This window comes from Leptopilina boulardi, unplaced genomic scaffold (genome assembly GCF_019393585.1).
Source record: "Leptopilina boulardi isolate dan_hultmark-lab unplaced genomic scaffold, ZJU_Lbou_2.1 LbouV2_384, whole genome shotgun sequence".
Lineage (NCBI taxonomy): Eukaryota > Metazoa > Arthropoda > Insecta > Hymenoptera > Figitidae > Leptopilina > Leptopilina boulardi.
In genome coordinates, this window is record NW_026137956.1 from 482,171 (window position 1) to 510,016 (window position 27,846).

The 27,846-nt window shown below is 21.4% G+C and overlaps 2 protein-coding genes and 1 long non-coding RNA gene across 7 annotated transcripts in view; 2 read left to right on the forward strand and 1 right to left on the reverse strand.

Moving 5' to 3' along the window:
• Positions 1-1,042: 1,042 nt before the first annotated feature.
• LOC127288314 (ELKS/Rab6-interacting/CAST family member 1) lies at positions 1,043-6,977 on the forward strand. Of its 2 annotated transcripts, none has more exons than XM_051315709.1 (7): positions 1,043-1,773; positions 2,094-2,481; positions 3,079-3,270; positions 5,101-5,201; positions 5,574-5,717; positions 6,159-6,328; positions 6,613-6,977. In XM_051315709.1, exons 1-6 carry the CDS (start codon positions 1,337-1,339, stop codon positions 6,316-6,318), a joined length of 1,422 nt encoding a protein of 473 aa, XP_051171666.1. In that variant the 5' UTR covers positions 1,043-1,336; the 3' UTR covers positions 6,319-6,328; positions 6,613-6,977. The 2 variants fall into 2 exon arrangements, with proteins under 2 accessions (XP_051171666.1, XP_051171665.1); XM_051315708.1 differs by having other exon boundaries at positions 1,045-1,773; positions 6,578-6,975.
• Positions 6,978-6,981: 4 nt separating this feature from the next.
• LOC127288332 (uncharacterized) overlaps positions 6,982-27,846 on the forward strand; it is a 113,011-nt gene continuing 92,146 nt past the window's right edge. For 2 of the 3 annotated variants that reach the window (XR_007844019.1, XR_007844021.1), the window contains exons 1-2: positions 24,427-24,672; positions 25,597-25,753. This is a non-coding gene — a long non-coding RNA (uncharacterized LOC127288332). Of the gene's footprint in view, positions 8,118-24,426; positions 24,673-25,596; positions 25,754-27,846 lie in introns of those variants that run through there. The other variant, XR_007844020.1, reaches the window with a different exon arrangement.
• The window catches only part of LOC127288308 (apoptosis-resistant E3 ubiquitin protein ligase 1), an 87,788-nt gene continuing 69,978 nt past the window's right edge, over positions 10,037-27,846 (reverse strand). For both annotated transcript variants that reach the window (XM_051315698.1, XM_051315699.1), the window contains exons 5-14: positions 20,945-21,144; positions 17,963-18,200; positions 17,231-17,400; positions 16,067-16,247; positions 15,611-15,822; positions 13,366-13,617; positions 12,975-13,050; positions 11,942-12,546; positions 10,813-11,075; positions 10,037-10,557 (exon numbers count right to left, since the gene is read on the reverse strand). In XM_051315698.1, the coding sequence (XP_051171655.1) occupies positions 10,458-10,557; positions 10,813-11,075; positions 11,942-12,546; positions 12,975-13,050; positions 13,366-13,617; positions 15,611-15,822; positions 16,067-16,247; positions 17,231-17,400; positions 17,963-18,200; positions 20,945-21,144 (2,297 nt within the window). In that variant the 3' untranslated portion in view covers positions 10,037-10,457. The remainder of the gene's footprint in view (positions 10,558-10,812; positions 11,076-11,941; positions 12,547-12,974; positions 13,051-13,365; positions 13,618-15,610; positions 15,823-16,066; positions 16,248-17,230; positions 17,401-17,962; positions 18,201-20,944; positions 21,145-27,846) is intronic.

Below are 27,846 nucleotides of genomic sequence, written 5' to 3' on the forward strand. Positions count from 1 at the left end.
TCTTCAAATTTTGGGAAAATTTCGAGTCATATTTCCATTTGGAGATCCCTTTTTTCCAACAGTACCGAAGGGGAAAATGATACTTTGTTTGGATTGTGCAATCAAAAGAAATAAGTTCATTGAAAGAAAATTTCAAGAAGAGGTTTTAATAAAAAATCTAATTGGCGAATAATTGGGTGCATTCAAATTTGCAAAATTTCAATTAAATTTTTGGCACAAAATGAATGCCGATAGCACTTTTAAGCGTAAAAGAATTTCATTGCATAGACTTTTTTTTTTAGCCGATATTTAATTTCTTCCAATTAAGTATATTTGACAGAATTTTTAGATCACTGAATTTTTATTTAACAAAATTTTTATTTTTTTTAAAAATAATTTCTCCTTTTTCTTAATTATTCGGTCATTTAAAATTTCAATTAAATTATATAATTGAATATGCGAGAAAATAAAAATTCTTTTGAAATAAAATTTTAGGTACGAAAAAATTCTGTAAAATGAAAATTCTAATAAATTTTATAGAATTTTCATTCGATCCTCTCAGAATTTAATTTTTTTTTTAATTTTTCAGAAGAATAGCAGTGTCTTTTCTTTTTAAATTACAGTTATTTCAATTATTTAATTAAATTTTATTAACCCAATATTACATAAAATAACATAAAATATAATTATCAATTTTATGAAATTATAAAAAAAAACAATTTTTTTTTTACTTGCTTGGCTTTATGATGGATTGCCTATTGTAAGGCGTTTTAAAAACTCAAATTTAAGTTTGTTTTAAGAATTTAAAAAAAAAGAAATGTTAATTTTAATTGAGCTACTGTTAAATATTTTATTATTTATTATTATTGTAACGAATAAAATTTAATTAATTTATTAAAATTAAAATTTTTTTTTAATCGCGTAAAAATTAGTTTTGTAATTTTTAATTTCCGTGAATTTAATTTAAGTAATTGATATTTATTGTAGAATAAAATTTTAAAAGTAGTATTTAAAACGCAAAAAAAAAAGAAATAAAGATTTATCAAAGCGAAGGTTTTGAGGAGAGGAGCATTGCGTGTGTTTCTATTTATAAATTAAAAACATAAGGTTTTATAACTGCTGTTTTTAATATCAGATTTTTATTTACTTTTAAATAAAATAATTATAAACAAATTCTTTCAATTTTTTTAAAATAAATTTTTGTGTTCAATTTTTTTTTTTAAACAAAACAAAAAAATAAAATAAAAAGTAAATTAAAATTTTATTCGATTACTTTCAATAGTCATTTGTTTTTGGTAATACTTAAAAATTGTCAAATGTTGCTAAGAAGCGATTATAAACAAATTTCTATCATTTTATGTTGTGTATATTGAATTCTGAATATTGTTTGTTTGTTTTTTTATTCAGAATGTCCGAAATAACGATAGCATCAAAAAGCAATACTGAAGTACAATATCTCAGCAATAAGTGTCATGAAGATTTTACATCTTCATCACACAAAGCAGCGGTGAAAAATGCAACTCAATATGTTAAACGAAGATTACAATATTCTCAATTGCCAGTAAGATGTCAAAAAAGACCAATTTATCGACCAGCAAAAAATTCCTACAAATTACAAGGATCATCAATTATTCCAACAATTAATTTAATCAAGACAAATTCGACGAAAAATTTAGCGGATAATTTGAAATGTTCATCAGGTTCACGAATTCCAATAACACCCCGATGTAAAAGAAGTATTTCTCTTGTCGATCTATCACCAGGTGTTAATAATCCAGAATTTGGTGATTTGAGGTGATTTATTTATTTATTTTTTTTTAACATCATAAAATAATATTCTAATTTTTTTTTCAAATGCCCTAGGAACTTGAATTATTTAAATAAATGTTAATTTAAAAAAAAATCGCTTTAAATAAAATAATAAGAAAATAATTTTTAAAAAGCGTTACTTTACTATTTTATTTTTTAAAACATAATATTGTAATTTGGTTTTTAATTTCAATTTTATAATATATAATAATTATTATAAAAAGTATATAAATTTTAAATAATTAAAAACAATTGTTTTTTGTTAATTGAGAGAAATTGATGAAATTTGCTTTGTATAAATAAAGATCGGAAAGTAATTCGAATTCAACAAGACGAGAAGAAATTGAAGAGCGTAAAGCGGCAGTTGAAATGTTGGGTGTAGTTGAAATTGGCATGGAATATGGACAAACAAAAGAAATGAATTGTCAATTAGAGGAAGAAAATAAAGCCGCAAGTTTAGTGTGTCGTGTATTACTTATGAATGCATGGCGCAAAAGACGAGAAGAAGTTGTTCAACTTCAGACAAATGTTGAACAATTAAATCAGCAAGTCGATCATCTTCATATTCAAATTGTTGTTCTTCGTCGATTACTTGAAACTGAAAATGGTCGAATTGGAAAAATTACACATGAAATTAATCAAACAAAATTACAATTAAATGAAGTTATTCAAGAGAAAGAGACTCTAATATTGGTACCATAAATATAATTATAAACAAATTTTTATTCTTTAAATTTACAAATTTTTGAAATTTTTTAAAATCTTTTTAATAACCATGTATAGAAAATTTAATTTTTTATTATTATTTCAATTATTTAATAATTCATTAATATTTTTTTATATTTTTTTCTCAATTTTATAAAATTTAATTATTTAACCAGTTCATTTACAATAGAAATTTAATTTGTTATAATATAAAATTATAAATTATTTTTTGTCCTATCTGCACGGAAATATTAAATATTATTATTAAATTAAAATAAATATTATTGAATATATTTAAGAAAGAAAAATAATAGAAAATTCATAATTTGAGACTAGATCAAAACTTACCTTTGGTTACATAAAGAGAAAGTTCAGTATATGAAAAGTGTAACTAAATTATATTGAATTGTGTCATATGTTTCTGATTTTTCAATTCTCTTCCTATTTTACTATAAATTTTACTTTTACTATAAAGAAATTAATATTCTTTTAATTTTATTATAGAAATTAAGTTTTTAAGGATTAATTTACTAAGTATATATATATATATATATATAATGAAGGATTTTTGTATACTTTTAAAAGGAAAAAGAAAATCTCGAAAGAAAAGTTCAATCCATCCGGGATTCGTCAGAACAGGAAAAAGTGGCTGCGGAAAACTTGAGGAATCAATTATTTGGCTTGAAAAGTCAGTTGGAGGCACTAGACGGTCAAATAACTCGAGACAGAGAAAAAATATTGAAATTAAGAGAAGACAAGAAAATTTTAACAGAAAAGGTATAGAAAATTTTATTTTATTTATTTATTATTTATTTTTTAATACTTAAAAAAGAGATCAGCGATTTCAGGAATTTTTTTTTTTTTTTTTTTGCTACTGTTGATAAAAATTAATTTATTGTTGGATGCTAATTTAAAAGAAAATAATATTCTTAATAATAAATTTAAAATTATTAAGGTATAAATTAATAAAAAAATAAATTTAAATTATTAAATAATAGAAATAATTTTTTTAAAAATTTGAAAAAGGAATGAAAAATTATTTTTGAAATAATAATTTAAAGCTGATGAATATTTTTTTATATTTTATTTATTTTTATCAATGTTAAAAATAATTGGTTGTGGAAAAATATTTTTTTTTTTCTATTTTCGTTTTAATTTTATCAACTTTTTATAAATATGCAAATAAAAGAGAATTTTGAAAATTATTTAAAATTCGATTGCTCAAGATTTATACAATTATGTCTTCGTATCATGAATATATATTTTTTTATTGTAAAAATTGATCGTGTGACTCATGACCAGCGTTGATTGTATACATGTGTCTATATAGAACTAGAGTTCACTCGAGTTTGGGGGGTGGTTTTCTTATCTTTGCGTCAATACTATATATATATGTATAATCTTTAGCAAAAAAGTTTGGGTGGTTCCAGGAAATTAGTGATTCATCCTTTCACATAACATATTACATTATATGTGCATAATTTTTGATTGCCAAAAAATGTGCACGAAATTTTATTAATTATTATAATTATATTATTACAAGAAATTAGAATTTAAATATTATTAATTTATTTTTACATTTATTATTTATAAAATGAATTTTTATGAAATTTGTACAAAGTTTATAAATTCTGTCTTTTTAATTAACTTTTTGTAAAATTTAATTTCGTTTCATTTTAGTTCATCAAATTTTATTAAATATTTTTTTTTTTTTTAATTAAAATCAACTAATTAAGTAAATTAATTAATTAATTTATTTATTTATTAAAATTCTAAAAAATCGACTTTTCTTCTAATGCAAATCGACTATAACGATTTTTTTTTGTCATTCTGAGTTCTGTAATAAAATTGTTTCGAAAAATGCAAAAATTTTTCGAAACAATTTATAATTACCTAATAAAAATAAAAAGTTTTGGAAAATAAAAATTCGTCAAAGAAAAAAAAAATTATTTTATTTAAATATTAAAACTTTAACAAAAATAATTGAAGAAGTATTTAATTTAATTTTAATTTTTTTTTTAAAGAAAGGATTGTATATGAGATATACATTCTTTGTTAAATCCCGTTGAAGGAATTATATTTCATTCGAAATTTTTTTTGCAAATTAAAATTAATGTATCACTTTGATCTTAGATTTTCTCTGCGGTTTTCTTCTCTTGGGGGATTATAAACGTAGGGCAATGTATTATGGGTAGGTAAGTCAATGTACTGACTGAGGGCATATATATATACAGTAGGGGTGAGTCACACTCTAGTTTTTCGCTGATGACTCAATGTCACATAACTGCTTCTCTTGTAACTAGTTTGCTTGGAATAATAAAATTCATTTCCGTTTTATTTATTTATTTATTATATACCTCTGGTAATAATCAATATTCTTAGCAAATCTTTAAAGCTACTTTGCTTTCTGTTATCACATATATATATATATAACTGCAAAAGAATATTTTATTCAAATTTCCTACCGGAAGAACTGACCCAAAAATGAATTAATTTAAACTTTATTTATACTTCGTACCGTTTTGAGTTTGAATTATTGGTTTCGTGCTCTTTTTTCAATTATTTACTAAAAAAAAAGAAATTAAGTTTAATTTTATATATACACAGATTACTGCCAATGAGGAACAGTTGAAAAACGAGAGATTAAAGAACGAAGAATTGAAACTCTTGGTCGCATCCTCTGATGAAAAGGCGCAATTATCTTTCAAGTAATTTTTAAAAATCAAATTTATTTTTTTAATTTTATCATATTTTCGTCTTTTGTAATTTTAGTTTTCCTCATAGATTTATAAATAAATAAATTATAATATAATTTGTTTATGTAATTACTCCAATTAACGTTTTTCTAAAATTTTTTTATTCAATTATTTCAAATAAATGAATTTTACAAATAAAAATTGTGAATTAATTTTTAGGATGCTCGCATTCTTTAATAATAATTATAGTATTTTTTCGTTTTTCTTATTTTTTTAATTCACTACTTTTTTATAAAAAGATGTTTCTATTTTTTTTCTTGTAAGCCCGTTTAAAATGAAAATAAATAATAATGATTATAAAACTGTTTTGCATTTTTTTTTTAGAGAATTGAAAAAAAAGGAAGAAGAAGCTGAAAAATTGAAGGAACAATTGAAACTCAGTAAAAATGTAGCAACAGCTCTTGAAAATAAACTTTCAGATCGTGAGGCTGCATTAAGAAAAGTTGAAACTGCATTTAATTCACAAATGTAAGTCAAATACAATTATAAAGTTAAAATATATGTTTAATAAATTTTTTAAAAATAAATCAAAGACGTTTAAAAGTGCAATTTATTAATTAATTAAAAATTTAATTTCTTTTTAATAATTAAAATTTTATTATGAAATGAAATAAAATGGAAATTTTTTTAATTATATTGATATTTGAAAGGCAATCTTAAAAAATTTTTTTTTTGTTTTTTTGCATTGAAATGTAAGTGTAATTAATTTTATAATAATAATATTTTAAAAAATAAAAGAAAATTCGTTAAAGAGTAATTAATTCATAAAATTAATTTCAATATTTTTTTTTATTTTTATTTAATTAATTTTAAATAAATATTCAATAATATTTTTGTAATTAAAAATTGTTTTGTATTTATTCTACTTACTTGTAAAATATTGTCAATGATGATTAAATAATTTTTTAGATTTGAATTAAACGAATTGAAAGAACGTCTAATTCGTCAATCTCAAGAAATTGGATGGAGTACTCGAGTTTTGCAATTTGCCGGAAGTTTTGTTCGAGCTCCTCGAGCAATTTTACGATCATTATCGTTTTTCTCTAGTTCTGGAACAAATATACTTTGAAAACTTTTTGGTAAATTAATTTCAAGTATTTTTTTAACTTCTTTTCAAACAGAAGAAATATTAAGAATTATTTTAAATTTTTTTTTTTTTTTTTAAATTAATTCTTAATTTTTTTTTCACTTTGAAAGAAGAAAGTAATTTTTTCTATTTTTTAAATTTCATGAAAAAACTATTTTAATTTATAATTTATTTTTATAATTATTTTTTTTTAATAATTTAATTAACATGTAAAAATATAAGTAACAAAAATCTATTTTAGTATCTTCTAAAAAGCTTTTGATGAACAATTCGCAGTCACTTATATATATTCCAAGGAGCGATTCTCTGAACGAATTTCTTTTTTTTTTCTTTTTTTTTGCACAAGGCAAAAAAGAAGTCTTGAACTGCTGTATAGAATGTGTTGGGGAGAAAGGGACAAATAATAAAAAGGGGATTCAATTGGCAGTGAAAACTAAATTACCAAGCACGAATCTTCAATTATTTTTATACTACACTTGCATAGTTTACAAGTGATTTTTTTTTTTTTTTTTTAACAAAAAGAAAAAAAATGTATGTATTATTTTAATGATCTTTTTTTTTAATTTCTGTATTTTATCAAAAGAAAAAGGGGGAAAAAATTGGATAAAGGAATTTTTTTCTAGAATAAATATATATACATGTACAACTAAATAATATTTTCAATCTATGTATTTTTACAACTTTTTTTTTTCTTACAGTAACTTAGAAAAAATAAGCTACTGCATCAGATATGACACACTAAAAACGTATGAATAGTACCTATATTATTATTCTTTTTCTTTTATTTTATCATTCATTATTTCATTATTATTATTACTAATTTTTTTATTATTATCGCTATTATATTATTGTTGATGAAATTGTTTCAAAGATTTTCCAGGGATTTTTTCACATACCACTGTTTAATGAAAATAATTTTTGAACTAAATTTACAAATTACATAACTAAGTTAATAATAAAATTGCAAATTGGAACTTTTAATTTTTTTAATATCATATTTTCGATTAATTAAATAAAAATTGATTGAATTAATAAATAAACAATAAATAAATAAATAACTATTTTCAACTAGGGAAATTAATATTTAAAATATTTTCAAATAATAAAAATATTTATTTAATTTAAAAAAATAGAATTATATATTTTTCAATTACCATCAACCAAAGTAATTATAACGTCCATGAAGTTCACAGCGTTTATAATTAACGATATTTAGAAGAAAAACTATTTTTCTATGCAAATTCTATAATTTCTATAATTTTTTGTCTAAAAACATTTTTATAACGTTTCTTGATCAACAATTTTTAGAAGAAAATAATTTGTAAAAAATATAAATATTAATTATTAAAATTTTAAATAATTTTATAATATTTAAATATTCCCGCGCTCTGAAGAAAGGTATATTAAAAGCAAAGAATTATGGATTATATTTTGAAATTTTGTAAAAATACATATACATTGATATTTAATTCTTCACTATACATCAAAAATATTCAATAAAAACTGGTATAAATTTTACACAAATAAAGAAACTTTTAAAGTAAAACTATCGTGAACATAACCTATAATTCTTTTGCTTCTAAGGTCGCTTTCTTCACAGCGCATTACAATAATGTATATCTTGTGGAATCTTCTAAATTTTTATATCAGTATTTTATAAAATATTTCAAGTAAGTGTTTGTCAATTATGTTGAGATAATGTTTATGTGGTACGCTAACTTTTTATTTGCGATATTTCAAAGAGAAAAGTGTGAAAAATGATAAAAATTAGAATTTTCTGGGTAAGTAATTAAACGATTTTTTAAAAAAATTAATTATTTCTCAAAAATTTGTTTTGCAGTAAGTAAATAAGTACATATTTTCCATACCTTTTTGACATATTTTAAAATAAGTATCAAAAAATTAGAAATAAGTAAATTATTAGTTTACAAGGGGTGCAAAATAACCTCAAAAATTAAACTATCATTAAAATTTATGTTTTTTTAAAATTAATTTTATAGCTTTTTCTATAAAAATAATTTAAAAAGCTTGTTAGAAATTATATTGTTCTGTTTACTTAACCTGAAAAGTGTTAAATAAAAAATTTACATTTTAGTAAAAAAATGATTCAGGTTCGCAGTTAATAGTTAATTTTTTTTTTAATTCTGTATTTTAATAACGTTTTGAGTAAAAAAAACTAGCGTTTTTGTGTGTGTTTATAAATACCCCGGTTGACGGTATATATTTTCCAATTTTTTTTATTTAATTATAAAAATTGTGAATTAAAAACAACTAATTCGAAAATAATTATTCCAAAACGATGTCTTTGTTATATTTGCACTTTAAGTACTTTAAAGACTTACAAAAAAGATAATTTTTCCCCTAATATAGATATATTAGCTTATTCTCTATGCAATACTTTAAAGATAAAATAAAATTGTTTTGCAATTAAAATTTAATTTTTACGATTTTAACGAACAGTTGCGTGATTAAGATTGTACAATTGTTACGAAGAAAAAGATATTGTCGAATTAGTTTTTTTTTTTTTAAAAAAAAAAAAAAACAGGACTTTTTTGTTTTAATGGAAATTATTTTATTAATTTAAAATTATTTCTTTTAAGAAAAAAAAGTTATTTCTTAATATTATGAAAAGTATAATTGAATATTAATGCTGAAATTATTTTCTTTTTAATACGAGTACATAATATTTTTTTTTTAACAAGAAAAATATTTTTAAATCTTAAAATGTTTTTAATACTTAAAATATTTTTAATACTAAAAGTTTATTTCTTATAATATAACACATAAATTATAATAATTGTCACTAAAACAGCCTTTTCAAAAATCTAAACTTGATTTTTTTTTAAATGCGCACTGATAAATATATACCTATATATAATAATAATATAGTTATATCAACTAAGGACGTAATCCATTAAAATTCTATTCCATTCCCAATTATTATTATTATAGCTAATAAATATACTTTATACAATTTCTAAACAATCTATAAAATATTCTATGCTTTTGTTTTTGACTAATTTTGTAATTTTTTTTTTTGTTTTCATTATCTGTTGTAGTATTAGTGAGCGAAGAGAGAAAACGTAAAAAAATATATAAAAATGTTCATATTTACCTAATATATAGTTAGAGAATGCATTTTAACCTGTTTAGAAATTAAGAACAAAATTAATGTGTTCGTAATAGTGAAGCTTTCGTATATATATATATAATATATAGGCAAAGAAAAAATCGCAATTACGAAGTTTAACAATCATTCAGTCGATAATAATTTATAATATGTATATCACAAATCTCAATTTTTCTCATAATATTATAAACTAATATTTTTATTTTCTATATAATTATTTTTTCTATTTTAATAATCGATATTCATATAAGTTCTCTCTTTATATTTCGAAATTATTTTTCACTGGTTTCATAAATTTTTCATTATTAATACAAATTATTAAATTCCCATTATTTTTTGTTTAAAAAATTTTTTTTTGAAAAATTTCAATAGTTATTTAAAACGTATAATTAGAAACATTGAAAATAATTTAGTTTTCTATATTAATATTTTACTTTATAACTATAAAAAATCATTTATATATATTTATATTCTAATTAAATAATTATTTAAAAAAAATATATTTAAATTATATTATTGGAAAGTTTAATAAATTAATATTTAAACATTTAAAAATACTTTAACGGATTTCTATATAAATATTTGTGACTTGAAAAATTTTCTCTGGTGATTAATATACATTATATTTTGAAAGAATTCAAAATATTTCGAATAAATAAAAAAGGAAATAATTTGTTACTAATTTTAAGGAATTTTTATGAAATGAACATTTAAAGAAGACTAATTGATAAATGAATTTTAGAAAATGTTGAAAAAATTTTGAATTCAAAAGAAAATATATATTATTATATTGAAATGATAAATGTGAAATATTTGCGACGTATATAATAGAGTAGAAAATGTAGTTGTATTTTACAGGTGTATTACGTTGAGCGTAAAATAAAAATGCTTCTTTTTTTTAAATAAAATTTTTGAGCTAGATTAAGAAATAGACTAGAGAGATAGAATGATAGATCCTAATTATTATTTTTATATCTATCATTTTTGTTTTTTAAATCATTCCAAAGCCTTCGGCCTCGCTGATTGCAAGAAGAAGAGCCTTTTCGAAGTTATCGTAGCACTCGTAGTCAGGCAAGCAAAGTTGATTGAAGCTTTATAAAAAAAAAAAAGAATTTTTAGTTTCAAAAAAAAAAAAAAATTTACTATACCTATTTCTAAAAATGATTTCAATTTTAAATGAATAAAATAAAATTTATAAATTAACATTATTATAGGCCCGTAAATTGCAAATAGATAAAATAATAAATAAATATTAAATGGAGAAATTTTATCTTATCTAAATAAATATTCAAAGAAAAAATTGATATTTAATGAAAAAAAAGGGAAAAATCAATTTTCATTCTCACCAAGTGTGTGCAGTGGGTAAATTGCCAAATGTTGGCGCAGCTGTGATTTGAAATCGAGGGCTCAATTGTTGAAAACCACCCGGAGGCAATTGCGAGCATCCAGTTGTAAATTGAAGTAATCTCGCCATTTCTTCTTGAGTAAAATTACTGACAGCCGTCCAAAACCAATCCAATACACGTAAAAATTCATTTGAATTTCCATTGGCTATATGATGAGCACGCAAATCCGCCACATTATATTCACCAGTTCCACAAAGAAGCAACTGACCAAAAAAAAAACAAAAATTTGCTTTTATTTTCTTTTTTTTCGAAATTAAATTAATTAAATTAAAAAAAATTAATTAATTAATTAAATAACTATATAAAAAAATAGAATAATATTCGAGAGGGCGCATAATTATCCCATAAAAATCATTAATTAGAATTTTCATTTAAAAAAATAAAAATTTTTTAAATAAATCATTTTTTAGACGAATTTTTATAGAATTTTTTTTTACACGAATTTTTTAAATGACTTTTTATTTGAAAGAATTTTAAATTTAATCGAATTTTATTTTTTATGTGATTCGAATTTTTAAATGATAGAAATTCCATTTAACCGAATTTTTATATTTGTACAAATTTTTAACACGACGAATTTTCATTTGTCCGAAATTAATAATAGTCGAAAAATCAATTTATCGAAAGATTTCGGCGCAATTTTTAAAATTGACCAATCACGATTTTTTTTTTGATAATTTCTAATTGGTCAATTTTTAAAATTGCATCGTCACCTTTCTGTCGATTGATTGTTCGGCTATTTATAATTTCGGACAAATGAAAATTCGTCGTCATAAAAATTTTATCAATTAAAAATTCGATGAATTTCTGTCATTTGAAAATTCGATTGAAATTCAAGAATTCTGTTAAATTAAAATGTTTTTTTTAAATAAAAAGTTATGTAAAGAAAATGACTGTAAAATAAAAATTCTGCCAAAAAAAAATTTGTTATGTAAAAATTTGTATAAAAAGAAAATCTGTTAAATGAAATTTAAAAAATAAAAATTCGTCTAAAAAATAATTTAAAATAAAATTTTTTCTAGCAAATTCATGCGCCTCTATTTGAAATATATAAATAAAAAAATATTACCTCAAGTTCATTTTCATCAAAAATTCCAAGCAAATTATCAGGAATAAGTTCATTAAGTCCCCTTAGAAAATGATCAATTTCATTACGCGATGAACTTGCAAGTCGATGTTGTGCCAATGCATCGAGATAACGAAGTTTTGTCTCATTAGTTACCTTAATTTTACCACCACCCGGTATTAATTCAGCAATTTTTATTAATTGTCCATCATTATCGTATTCCTCTTCAATAAAATAAAGATCCATTTCTTCGACATCATTTTCCAATATATATTTCACTTTACTTAAATATAAATCGGGTTCATCTTGCTCGAAATATTTATAATGAACGCGTAATCCAATTAATTGTGCAAGAAATGAACGAGTGAAACGTGCTCTCACCAATTGTCGATATGATCCACCAAGTGCCGATTCATAAAGACATTTGCCAACAATTCGACCAGCGAATTCATAATGTTTCAATTTTAAATGTGATGGTCGTTTATTATTTGGATGAACCAATGCCTGTTGTGAATCGCCTGACGATGAAAATAAACCATTGCCCGCATTAAAAAGTGAAGCGCATATTAATTCAAACCATTCACGACGAACGCCACCCCAATCGACACCTAATAAAAATTTAAATATTGCATTTAATTAAATATGGACTTTAAAATGCAAAAAAAAAAGAATTTATTTTTAAAATTTTAAACAAATTATTGAAGTTTATAAAATTTTTTAATTAAAAAATAGTTTTTAAGATAATTAAATTTGTGAAGAATGTTATTAAAATTATTGAAAATAATTGATTGAGAGAAAAATTTAAACAAAAAAATAAATATTTTTCACTCGAAATTAATTAATTTCTTGTGTAAAAATTTTCTTCTAAAAATTGTTGATCAAGGAACGTTGCAAAAAAAAAAAATTTCAGATAACAAATTACAATAATTTACATAGAAAAATATTTTTATCTTCTAAATCGTTAATCATAAACGTTGTAAATTTCACTGACGTGCTATTTTAATTAGATGATAAGATTAAATAAACAAATTGTTACCTTGTTCGCCTTGGAATGTAATTTCAAAATTTCTGCACCAGTCACTGACCGAAAAACCTTTAGATGCTTTCATAGACTACGTGAGAAAATAATTATAAATTTAGTTCAAATAGAAAAATAATGGTTTAATTAATAATAATTAATAATTTCATTAAATTTAATTTTTAATTAATTTAATTTTTCAGTAGTAAAAAAAAAAAGAAAATCAAATTTAGTTTAAGTAAAATTAAAATTTCTTAAATGAAATATTTCCTCATTTTCTATAAATCAAAAAATATGTGACAAAATATTTATTTATTTTTTTTAAAATAAATATTTAGTTTATTTAATATTTCTTTTTTTTGATAGTAATATTAATTAGTAAAATAAATATTGATATGCGTTAACTTACGGATTCAAGAAGTTTTTCACGTTGAACTTTTATTGATAATTTCTCGTGATAATGTTTTTGATGATGTTTTCGTACTTCATGATAAAAGAAATCCTGTTTATCGGCAAACGTTTCACTTCCTCCGATGTTTTTCAGTAAAAATAGAGTAAATGTGGCAGCAATAATATCACGACAATGTGAAATCAATTCTACCGGAGGTTGACAACCATCGTCAATTGTAAACGAGTCACTGTTTGAACTTTCAAAGTAAAACTAACAACAAAAAAAGAAACAAGAAAATAATCAAATTGTTTCAAAAAAATTAGAAAAATAAATAAATAAAACTAAATAAAAAAATTACTAATTAAATTTTTGAAATATTATTTTTTTGTCTATTTCACAATTTTTTTTTTTACTCCCTAATATTGCATATATAATTAATTTCGAAGAATATAGTAAGAACCTAATAAAAGAAAAATAATGTTGCACTAAAAAATTGTAATAAAAATTATTACGAATAATTACACTTTACGAGAAGTAGAAGTAAAGAAATTTGTTTTTTTTATATAAATTCGCTATATAAATTCTACAAATACTTTTGGTTAGAAATAAATTAAATTTTTTTTATGAATACTGTTTAATATAAGTGGCTTAGAAATTCGCATCGTGAAAAAATTATTTTACAATTATTTTTTTTTTCATTTTTATAAACAAATTACATAAACAATTATACGAACATTAATAAATAGTTGTGTTTTTTTAAAGTGGAATTTAGATTATGCAAATAAATTTTATTCTCAATACAAAAAATGCTGTTTTTAATTTTCTTATTAAAGAAAAAAAAAAACAAATTGCTTACTTGAATTTGGAAATTGTTTATAAAAATAAGAAAATTTGAAAACACATTTTTTTATTTTATAGTTTAATTGCATATAAACTAAATTTTATTTATAAAAAGGGCGATTAAATTTTTCTTTGTGTTATTGCTTTAATTTAAATTTGTTTATAAAAATAATAAAGTTAATTGCAAAATAATTTTTTGTAAAAATTCTTTCTGACCAAAAATGTTATTGTTTATATTATAATTCGTTAAAAAAAGAAGAAAATTTATAGCAAAATAACGATTTAATAATTAAATTAATTTTTCAAAAAAAAGTAGCCTAAAGCGAATTTTTAAAAAAGCATTCTTCTTTCTTAAAAAATAAAACTTTTCCTAATGTGTAATTGTAAAATATAATTTATTTATAACAATTTTTTAAGCGCATAAACTTTTTTTTTGTTCCTTATAATTAATAAATCATGCAATATTAAATATTCGAAAAAACATTTGTGAAATAAATGAAAAATTGTGAAAAATAATTATTTTTGTACTTTTAAATTGGATAATATTAAATATTTATATTGCAAAAATTGACGAATCACATCTCATAAATCTATTTCGAATTTAGTTCTGCTCTCTAAATCTGAATTAGTAAAAATGTTTACTATTTTGAATTAGTGACTCACTTTTTGCTTCTGAATTAGTAAAATTTTACTAATTATTTGTAACTTTTACTAACAATTAGTAAAATTTTATTAATTCAGAAGCAAAAAGTGAGTCTCTAATTCAAATTAGTAAACATTTTTACTAATTCAGATCTAGAGAGTGAATTGAAGAAAAATTTTTTTTTTAATTTTAGATTTTGTCATAATTTTTTGTATTTTCCAGTACTTTGTAAGAAAGGGCTTTCTCGTTTTAGTTCAATAATATTGATAAATTTTAGTTTCGGTTTTTTTTTTCTTCTAAATATTGTTCTACATTTAATTGTTAATATCTATAAAAAGAAAAATTCAATATTGGAAATTTTAGAAGCTCACAGTTCTATTAATAAAATTGTATTTATTGAATTTTCTCTGTTGTTTGAAATGAATTTTTTTTGACATTCACATCAACACCGCTTTGAATCAAGTTTTTATGATTTTAATATTGTTCTCTTGTCTATATCAAAAGTTCTGGACTATCGAATATAGAACAATATTAAAAGAAAAAAAAAAACTCGAAGTAAAATACTTAAAATTTTATTCATTTATAAAAATTTTCAACTATTTAAATGTACAGAATTTTTTCAAAATATTTTTTCTCTTTTTTTTTTTAAATTCCGTTTATGTAGAAAAGGAAAAAGAAAATTTTTATTTTGGAAAAATAATAATTATTTTTCCGTTGATTCATTTTTGTTTTTTTTTTTTAAATTCATTTGCAATGAAAACAAAAAAGAGAAAGTAATACCTTCGTCGAGGGACAGAGTCGAAATGTCACAAGGCGCTTTGGTATAAACCTGAGAAGATATTCTTTAATTGTCAATTGTTTAGGTGAAATAAAACAAAAGACTTTCTTTGGTTTCGCAAATCGTTCGCCCTGCATTCCCAATAATTTTGCTGAATAACAAGTGTCAAAATTCTTGGATGCTACACTTTGATGAACAGCTCTACTAACAGCACCTGTGTGTGTGTTTGTTTTTTTTAATATAACGTGAAATAAAAAAAATAAATAAAATTTTATGCCTAATATAAATTGATTGAGTACAATTAATACTTTGAGGATAAAATTATTTTTAAAAAAAATTTTCTTTACAAGAATTATAAAAAAAAATTGTTGACGTTTTATAAAAAGCATTGCTAGTCCTCAAAGGGTTAATTTTTATTATTATTTTAATTATGATGAAAAATATATTGTTCGACTTACTCTCGAGGACTATTATTGAAAAGTCACCATTGTGAAGTTGTAGGCCTTTTAAGCTAACAGTTGCATGAAAGCATCCACCACTTGGAAAACTGACTTTTAATCGAATCCTTTGATTTGGCGAATCATAATCGAGTTGAATTTTACAATCCACTGGTATTGTTTCTTCTCCTACGTTACCGATCTATTATAATTTTTAATTTATTTTTATTTTAATTCTGTTATTATTTATGTCGTTCTAATTATGTTTTCAATTTTTTTTTTTTTATTATAATTTGTTAATTTATTTTTAATGAAATAAAATTAACGACATTTCGGTATAGTTGCCGCTACTTTTATCAAGTTTACATTTTTACTACAGTTTGAAACTGTTGGAAAACATTTTTGATTATTAAATTTATAAAATTATTTACATTTTGTTTTTAATTGTCTTAAAAGTTTTATCATTTTGTTATTTTGAAATTTCGAGCAAATAAAATTAAATAAATATTACTTTGTAGAATTTATTTAATAAGTAAATAAAAATATTCATTAAAATAATTAAATATTTATTTAATTTTATTTACTCGAAACTTGAAAAAAAATGAATACTTTCTCAATTTATGATGAGAATGTAAAAATAATAAAACTTTTAAGACAATTAAAAATAAAATCTAAAGGGTTGCGGTTACCGAAATCTTCTTTAATTTTATTTCTAATAATAAATTGACAAATTATGGCAAAAAAAAAATTGGCCTAATAAATTCATTTATTAATAATTATAATTTTTATAAAGAAAATTTACAAAATTATTTTTTTAAAACGTAGAAATAAAAACCATAATAATTGCAATTTACTGACGTATAATGAATTTTCTATAAATTAAATATTTATTAATAATTAATATTATTAATTAATATTTTAATTAATATTTCAAATTAAAAATAATTAAATGCTTATTTATACAAAAGAAAATTCTCTCCAATTATAAAATATAAAATAATTGAAGAATTTTATATATTTTATATAAAATAGAATTTCCTTTTGAATATTTTATTTTTTTATATAAAATATCAGAAAAATTATATTTAAACAAATATGTTTTTATTTTTTTTTTATTATAAATATGAAAATATAAATTATATATATATTTTTTTTATTAGAAAAAAAGTGATAAATTCTACTTACTTGAGTAATATTTACATCATATCCCTCTGTGGGAATGTCACCAGGACCAAATATACAGAGATTGTCGTATTCATCTCGCGGTTCAATTGTCAACGAGTGAGGAACGCCCGCAGTGCAAACAACTGTCGAACTTTGACGAACGAAAACAGTTTTATTTGGATCTGGAGGTCCTGAGAAAATAAATAAATATATTGAAAAATTTTCCTTTTACAAAAAAATAGGGTCAGAATCTCTCAAACAGATCACATAAAATTTTTTAAATATAATTAATTTTCAATGTTAAATAATTTTTTTTTTATTTTTACTGTAGTAAAAATAAGTTTTTGAAAATATTACAAACAAAAATTGTTTTTTAAAGTTATACACAATTGAAAATTTTAATTGTCTTTAAAAAAAAAAAAAAAAAAATTCTGGATATCCAGTTGACTTGAGAAAATTTTTTTTTAAATAAAGATAAAAATTTCAATTGTTTATAACAATTTTTTTGTTCGAATATTTCCAGAAACATATTTTCATCACAGTAGGAGTAAAAAAATTCATTTAACATTGAAAATTAAGTTTTCAAAATAATTTCGAAAAATTAGAAATTATTTTCACAAATTTTTAAAAATAATGTTAAAATTTTAGATGATCCGTTTGAAAAATTCTCAGCCAATAATAAATTTTAGGAAAATTATCCTATAAAAAAAAAAAAATAGTAAAAATAATAACTAAAATAAAAAAAAAATGTACCGGGAAGAAAAATTTTAAGGAAAGGACTGCCGTAAACGTGGCATGAACCGATAAGAACGGCTATACGATATTGTCCGGCATGTCGGACAGTAAATTTAACAACTGCTGCATTTGCCGCGAGAGGATCCATTCCTCCTAATTCTATTAAAGTTGCTACTCTTCGCGCTCCTTCTGTCACCTCGACAATGAGATTGTCCTCGTCGCAAATAGGATATGGCTGACCATTTCGCTGATAAAACTGAAAATTGAAAAAAAACAAAAAAAAAAAATTCCATTTAATTTCGTTAAAAGTTAAATATTAACATTAAATTACACTACTTTAATTAACTTTTCTTAATTAAATACATTTGTAAATTTATCAATTAAAAATTAATAGAAAAAAAGTGGATAAAGAATCCATTAGTATTTTTAATTATTTTATATTACAGGAAGTACAGTATCATTTTTTTTTTAATACAGATAAAAAAGTGAATTATTTACCGACAAAAATAGATGAGAAAAAGGTGATAAAAAAAAATTGATATTTAAAACCAATTAAAGTGTAAAATAACGAATTTGCATCTATTCAAATTCTGATTGACATTTTTCATCAATTTATTAAGGCAGTTAATGTAGTTTAAAATTTGGATAAAATGAATTTTTAAATAAATTGAAACTTAAATCATACAAAATATGTTTATATTGAAATTGGAATAATTTGAATCTTAAATCAATTGCAATTTGGAAAAATTGAAATTCATATAATTTTAAAAATAAATCATTTAGAAATTTAGACAAATTGAATTTTGAATAAATTGAAATTTTAATCGCATAATTTTTACATGTATATTGAAATTTCGTTAATTTTTTGTGTCGATCAAATGAATTAACATTTAAAAATTTTATTTAATACATTTGTTTTGACCAATAAAAAGTAGAATTAATAAAAAGTTGGTTCAATTTAAATTAAAAGGATTGAATTTAAATTTGAATCGAATAAAATTTTAATCATACGGTAATTAATTTAAATCTCGATTTAAATTTAGATTTTTATTAAAATTTGTCCTAAATAATTTTTTAAATCAATGAAAAATGTTTAATAAATTGGGTCAATTCAATCGTTAAAAAAAAAAAAAAAAAAAAAATGAAAATCTGTAATTTCCGGTCCCTTAAATTAATATAAGCTTCAAGAATATTGGAAAACAAATTCTTTTTAAACGAATAAATTAATTTTTAATATTTCTGAGCTTATATCAATTTTTTTTCATTCATAATTATTTATGAACTATAAAATTTTTATAAATATACTGACATATTTGTTAATAAAATTTATTTATAAATTTTATTGATTAATAAATTTTTATTATTTATAAAATTTATATATACGTCAATAAAATTCACAACGTTTATAAATTAACGATTCAAAGAAAAAATATTTTTCTATGAAAATTATAATTTTTTTTGTCTGAAAAAAGTCTTTGCTTCATTTTTCCATGAAGAATTTTTAAAATAAAAATTTCTAGAGGCAAAAATTGTTATTTTTATATGAAAAAAATTGTTTTTTTTTAAATTGTTGATCCATAAACATTGTGAACTTTATCGTTGTAAAGTTGTACTATAAAAAATTTTTATAATTAATAATTAATTAGTTATCTGTTATTATATTTACTTATCTATATTTGTTTATTTATATTTATTTATTATTATATTATTTATATATTTATTTATTATTAAATTAGTTATCTATTTATTTATTAATAATTTTTTATGGATGAAGCTGAAGTACGCAACGTTTATGATAAACGATTTTTAAAGAAATAATTTTTTAAAATGAAAAATTCAACAATTTTTTGCCTAAAAAATATTTCTTGTAGTTTTCATTAATCAAAAAATTAGAAAAAAATGTTTTTTAGGAAAAAAATTATAGAATTTTCCATTTTAAAAAATTATTTTTTTATACATCGTTTATCATAAACGTGTGTTACTGCCGTACGAAATAAAAACTTACTTAATTGATATTTTCGTGAAACCAAGAAAGTGACGAAAGACTGTCTTAAAAAAACCTAATGTAATACAAATAATTCTTATTAATCTTCATTTTCTAGGTAAATAAATAGAGTTCTTTCTAATTCCGTTGTTAAAAATTGATTATTTAAACAAATTATATTAAATAATTGAGTTAAGTGTTTTTTTACACAAGCAAAACTTAGTTAACTCGAGTTAAGGAGTGTTTTCCGAAAAGGTATAGGCGAGTTTGAGCCGCCGCTCAGAAGTAAAAACTCACTTAATTCAAGCTGGCACGTATTGTAAACATTATAAAAAATTTGGTTCTGAGTTAAATTTTAATCTGATTGTGATTAATAAAGATTATTTTTATTTATTTTATTATTCATTAATATTTTAAAAATTAAATTTAAATCAATATGTTTCAGTATAGAATTTATTACAATTAAAAATTTGTAAATAGATTGCATGAGACAAAAACGGTGTTATTAGTAGAAAAACATTGATTATATTTGCTTATAATATTCAAATAACTTACAACAGCTGTTTATAATTACTACAACAGTTTTTATTTAATAATCAATTAATTAAACATTTTAAAAATAGCGAAACTTAAACGCGCGAGATTTTGAATCAACCCGACGAGAATACTCAAGTTTTTGTTTCTTATCTCATGCTCGAGCTACGATTTTCGGACTCCTTAACTCGAGTTAGCATACTTTTTATATATAGTATTTCTTCATTTTCTGGGTTTTCGACAATTTTTTATAACTATTTTTTTGCAATAAATAATTAAATAAAAATTTTTTTATAACACCATCAGAAGCGTTTTTTTTTATTACGAATTCAATGATGCTACCAAAAAATCATTTTTCGCCAAAATATGAGTTAACCATAAGTTTTTACTTCGTACGGCAGCTGTTGAGTATACTTAAGCTTTGTTTTTATGGAGTATCTACATAATAAATTAGAAAAAATGTTCTTAAAAGACATTCTTACTTTAACGGTGAATGTCATTGTTTCTCCAACTAATTGTGGTTCCTCCCATTCGAAATGAACTCGACAATTACTAGGCAAAAGATATTTTCCTGTGACATATTGAAGAAGTGAATGTTTTGCTTCTGGAGCCAATGCCGGTTGGGTCATCGCTGCCAGGGTAACGAGTCCGGCAACTGAGACTGAGACCACCAACATTCCGCCTAAAACAATATAATTATTGCAATTTAAACAAGTTGTAAATTCAGATATTCATTACATGAACATTTTGCTTCCTCTTTACTATCAGCTTCCTCGTGGAGAAAGCATTAACATTGAAATAAAAATAAAAAAGAGTATAATAATATATAGACATTTGAGTTAAATTTAAAGAATTAATGGAAGTTAAAAAATCAAAAATTCACATTTTAACCGAAATTTCTAAATATTAATGAAAAATAATATATAATTTATAATTATTTACAATTATATCGATTCGTTTCAATGTAAGGAACACAATTATTTTATATTTAAACTTGTATTTAAATAAATATAAAAATTTTCAGCTAAAATGTGTATTTTCTATTTTTTAACTTTCATTAATTTATTAAATTTACCTCAAATGTAAATTTTATATATACCAATCGATTCGTTTTCATGTAAGGAATACAATTATTTCATCTATAAACTTCAATTTAAATAATTACAAAATTTTATAGCCAAAATGTGAAATTTTGATTTTTTAACTTTCATTAATTCTTTAAATTTAAATTAAAACTATACTTTATATATACCGATCGATTTGTCTTGACGTAAGAAATACGATTTTATTATATATAACCTTAAATTTTTCTATTTAAACATTTTTTCGATTAAAAAAAAATTTTGGAAAAAAGACGATAAAATTTTTTTTTTGATTATTTTTTAAAATTCTTTGGTCAGATTTGAGATATTAATATGATAAATGAGCCTACCAAATTTTAACTAAATCCATTAAAACCTGTTAAAGTAAAAAGGGATCCCCCCCCCCACACACACATACATGAGGCATTTCATATGAGAATACGGGGTCATGTCTCGAATTTTTCTCAAAATTCGGTAAATTGTAGTGATAGTGGTGCTAAATAAGTGTACAAATTTTGAATTTGAAATTTTTTTTTTGAAATTTACTTATAACTTTTTTCCTACTAGAAGTAGAGAAAAATGTAAATGTTTTTTACGCGGAAGATCTTAAACTTTTAGAAAAAAATTATTTAAAAAAAAAATATTAATTTTTAAACAATTTGTTTAAAAAATAAAATTTGTTTATAACTTTTAAACATGTTCTCCCTCATTTAGAAGCGCGAAAAAAATCATGAATATTGTTTAAGTCATAATAAATTGATGGTTAAGTTTTTGAGAAGGCATAATTTTTTGTTTTCGAGATATTAATTAATTAACTAACAAAAATTAATAAAAAATGAAATATTTTACGAACAAATAAAATTAGAGTAATTTTAAAAACACCATTAGAATGCTTATCAAAATTCGCATCTAACGAGCCCTATATGAACTATTTCTAATAAACGGGTGTTAAATTAATAATTAATAATAAAAATTATTTAAATAATTAATAACATTTAAGGAAATGAATATAAACCGTCAATTCTTTTTTTATTTGGAAGACCATCTAATTCTGTGTCAAAAAAAGAATATTAAGTATTACCAAGAATCAAAAATTAATTATAAAATGTTATTTAGAAAAAGACTGAAAAATACAATGCCGAGTAGGTAGACAGCCCTCTCCAACTTGTGTCGTAGGGTGCTGAAACCTCAATTTTCAATAATCATTTGTTAATAATTTAGATTTGTTAAAAATGTTATTTACACTGGTTTTATTTAATACAGAATTAGATGATCTTCCAAATAAAAAAAGAATTGACGGTTTATCTTCATTTCCTTAAATGTTATTAATTATTTAAATAATTTTTATTATTAATTATTAATTTAACACCCGTTTATTAGAAATAGTTCATATAGGGCTCGTTGGATGCGGATTTTGATAAGCATTCTATTGGTGTTTTTAAAATTACTCTAATTTTATTTGTTCGTAAAATATTTCATTTTTTATTAATTTTTGTTAGTTAATTAATTAATATCTCGAAAACAAAAAATAATGCCATCTCAAAAATTTAACCATCAATTTATTATGACTTACACAATATTCATGATTTTTTTCGCTCTTCTAAATGAGGGAGAACATGTTTAAAAGTTATAAACAAATTTTATTTTTTAAAGAAATTGTTTAAAAATAATTTTTTTCTAAAAGTTTAAGATCTTCCGCGTAAAAAACATTTACAACATTTTTCTCTATTTTTAATAGGAAAAAAGTTATAAGTAAAGCAAAAAAATATTGCTGAAATTTGTTATTGTAAATAGGTATCTCGAAAAATATTAAAAATTTCAAATTCAAAATTTGTACACTTATTTAGCACCACTAGCACTACAATTTACCGAATTTTGAGAAAAATTCGAGACATGACTCATGTATTCTCATAATAAAATGCCTCACATACATCCGGACAATTGATCAGGATCTCATATGACATATGTTTCTATATAGAAAAAATTTTTTTTCCGCCACTTTGAAAATTTTTATAAACGAAAGGACTACAAAGCTTCCTCCACAAGGAAGCAAAAAAAAAGAAAATAATTAAATTCTATTTTGACAAAACACTAAAAAATTTATAAATTTTTCAATTTATCACTCGGTAAATGCTTTAAAGAAAATAATATATTTTCACCATTTTAAATTAAAATTTGTGATTTTATTTTTTTGTTAATTAAAATAATATTTTTTTTTGTATATTCTTCTTTATGATGAGAAATAAATCTTTTTAGTTTTTCTAATGATGAAGACAGCATAACTTCCGAAACATAAGGCAAGTTTTTCCTTATTGACTCGGAGTGATAGATAAAATTTTCTATTATCTTTAAAACAGTAAAGTAATTTATTCTCCAAAGTATAACAAAAGGTAATTAAATATATATATATATATATATATATATATATATAATAATTTATATTTTTAAAAATGTCACAAGAAAACAATAAATGATAACATTTATTAAAAAAAATAATTTAAATAAGCAAATAAGTTATATATATATATATATATATATATATATATATATATATATATATATATTTATACATATATGTATAAATATTATCAACATAACCTCAAAACTTAAGTTGAAAAAAAACAAGAAATGTAAATAAAAATAATTGAATACTGCCGCCAAATATAAACTTATACCTTTTTTTAAAACAATTTAGATACATACTTCTATGAATAAAATTTTGTTATTATAATATATTTAACATATTTAATAAATTATGATTAATAATTTCTTCATGTTTTGTTTCTCGTTTTCATAAATCGATTTAATAAACGATTGTTCGATAGTTGATTTCCATTTTATTAGTGGCTAAATTCAGATTACATTCCCTGCGAATTGCGAAAGGACGCATTTCTTATCTTGTTTGGAATCAAGTTGCGCTGTTTGTCTAAATTTTTATCATTTTTGGAATATATTAGTGATTTTTGAAAGTAATATTTGTATATTTAATCGTGTTTTAATCATGCGTGTTAGGGAGAGTGATTCTGAAATAAATACTATAGTGCGCGTATCATCTATATACGCTATAGTAAGTTGTTTGCATGGAGAGCGTTTTGGAGAAAAAGATCGTGCGACGAATGCAGTTCATTGTAAGTTATTAAAGTTATAAATTATTCTTTAAATTTTCTTGGCAATTAAGAAAAATTATAAATAAATGTACAGTTTCTTCGACTTTGCAGCCAATATGCTTTTTGAATAGAAAATATATCTCATTTGTGTTGAAGGAAAATGAAATTCTCATATATTATAAACTAGTATAGTTTTTTTTTTGTTATATATGTATATATTTAGAATATTTATACAAAAATGAAAATCTCGTAGAAATAGGTTATGTTCAAACAAAATATCCAAGCTATTTTGCTGCATCAGTTTTTTCTGTTTCTGCACAAAATTATAATTACACGTGTATTTAGAGGTTATGTTGCTCGTACGTAATAAAATTGAAGAAATAATTTAATCTTTAATAGTTTAATTAATTGTGTATCTTTATGGAAAATTATGTAAAATAAATTTTAAAATAATTTTTCCAAATTTTTCGAAATATTTGTACATATTAAAAAATGTTTAATGTAGAGGAGTTTTATTAAGTGTTTTAATTAAGTGTTAAATAAAATAATTATACTGAAAAAAAAATTTATTTGATTAAAATACTCGATTACTTGACTATTATCAAATAACGGTATTTGTTTCAAATACAAAAATTATTGGTTCAAATACAATTTATTTAATTCAAATAAAAATTATTTGGTAAATATTTATTTGATAATAGTCAAGTAAACGATTATTTGAATCAAATAAATTTTTTTTCAATGTATAGATGTAAGATAAATTATTTAAAATTATTAAAAAAATTCTTTATAAAACTATATATATATGTATATATGTATAAACAAAGTTTTGGCAAAGATTAACATTATAGAGAGCATAAAAATATGAATATGGAATTTTTTTTTAATATTTTAATTATAATTAATTTAATTATTTTAATTTTTAATTTAATTTAATTTCTACAGGAAGTTTTTTAAAAAAACTATAACATAAAGGACAGGAATGTTGATCCAGAATAAATGGCCACAGAATAAAATAAATTTCCTGGAATATTGGGAGGAATTCTTTGTTTGGTCCAGAGGAACTGACCCAGATGCTGTTAGTCGTGAAAATCCTCGATCGGTGAGTCATTTTTTATTTACTTCTCTGTTTAGAGTATACCAGTGCAATATTCTTTTGTACCATACGTATGTATATATTATAGAAAAAAAATTGTCTTTCAATTATTAAAAAGTTGAATTTTTGTATTTTATATAATGTAATTACTAAATATATACAGGGGAAAAAAAGTAATTTTTACTACTTTCGGAGTAAAACGGGAACTGTCCGAAGTTTCTGCGCATCTCCGGCAACTATTACTCCAAAAGTAGTAAAATTTACTTCAGAAATATAGTAAGAATTACTATCGAAAAAATAAAATTTACTACAGAAATAGTGAATTTTACTATTTTTGGAGTAAAAGTTGCCAGAGATGTGCAAAAACTTCGGACAGTTCCCGTTTTACTCTGAAAGTAGTAAAAATTACTTTTCCTTTTTTTCCATGTATAATCTATAATTATAATATTATTTTATATCAGAAATTTCATTTGTGAAATTTACCTATGTACTTTTTTAATTCGTATAAATATAGGATTTTTTCCCCGTTTTGAACTGGAATGTCCCCTTAAAGAAAAAAAATTTTGAATTTTTCTATAAAAAATAACGTTTTTTTTTATTATTAATTTATTCTTTTTAATTTTGGGCATGATTTTTTTTACTTATTTTTTACTTTACCACAGAAATATTAAGAATATTTTACAAAAATGTTTTAGAGTGGGCCTGATAAACCTTATTTTTGTTTAAATAATTTAAAAAAAAAATTTTTTTCATTTTTTTATTTTTTAAAATAAAAAGTTGTTTGGCCACTAGGAGTTTTTATTTTTACATATCTAAAGAAATGATTTCTTATTTAAATAATTTAAAAAAAATTTTTATTCGTTTTCTTATCTTTTTTTTTAAATAAAATATGTTTTAATTTACTTTTCCATAAATAAAGTGAAGAATCTTAGCGGCCGTAAAACTTTTTATTTTGAAAAATAAAAAAACGAAGAAAAAATTTTTTTAAAACAAATTATTTAAATAAAAAGGATTATTAGGCTCGCTCTAAAAATTTTGTTTGTAAAATTTGTTAGTACTTCTAGGTATGTAAAAACTAAAAATAAAAAAATGTAAAAAAGCAGATCCAAAGTTAAAAAAATAATTAAATTATTTATAAAAAAAATTGTTATTTTTTATAAAAAAATTTTTAAAAAAATTTTCGTTAACATATTTTTAATGTTAAAGAAAAACTGAAACTATTTTTCTTTTGTCAAAAATTGATAAATTCAATACTATTAGATTTAGCCATGTAATTAAAAATAGGGTTTTAAAAAATCTCGAAAAACCTGGATTTTAAAAAATTTATAACACGAAAATTTGGACATTTATAAAAAAATAAAAAATACGTATATTATTTTTTCTGTAAAGAACGGAATAAAAATATATATTTTTCCGAATTTAAAAAGTCGTAGGTGAATTTTACTTGAAATCCATATATATTTTTTACATATAAGATTACAAACTTCTTAAGGCCATGTTTAAGTAGTGCCGTTTACTACATGAGGCTTCCGTTAAAAGCCTGGAATATATGACTTGTATCTCCCCTTAAGTCTCTTAAATTCTTTATATAAAATGCATCTAACTATAAGAATTTAAGTACATTAAGAATATGTACTTTATTATTAATTTTTTTTATAGATAATTATTTAGAATTTTCTTTTCTGATTTGATCTTAGTATATATAGTATTCACATCGAAAGAATTGAAAGAGTTCAAAACTTTTTTTTTCTGCATTTTGCAGCTGATTGGCAATCAATTTTGATTTCCTTTCCCACGACTACTCTAATTTAAGATCTCAATTATTGAAAATTCCTATTTAATGGAATATTTCAATTTATTGAAAAATGATAAGTCGAAATAATTTCGTTCTTCACTCACACAATTTAATTTAATAACACATAATAATAACGGGACGCATGATTATGTTCTAAAAATCATTAGTTATAATTTTCATTTTATGGAATTTCATTTGTCCAAATTATTTTTGAGCCGAATTTTTATTTGTTCGAATTAGTATTTTGCAGAATTTTCATCAAAACAATTTTCTATATTACAGAATTTTTATATAACCGAAAATT

Bases quoted from the DNA above. Each gene is read 5' to 3' on its own strand.
- LOC127288314 (XM_051315709.1), top strand. From the start codon at position 1,337: ATGTTGTGTATATTGAATTCTGAATATTGTTTGTTTGTTTTTTTATTC. The intron at 2,482-3,078 runs GTACCATAAATA...TACTTTTAAAAG, and splicing joins AGAAAGAGACTCTAATATTG to GAAAAAGAAAATCTCGAAAG. The intron at 5,202-5,573 runs GTAATTTTTAAA...TTTTTTTTTTAG, and splicing joins AAGGCGCAATTATCTTTCAA to AGAATTGAAAAAAAAGGAAG.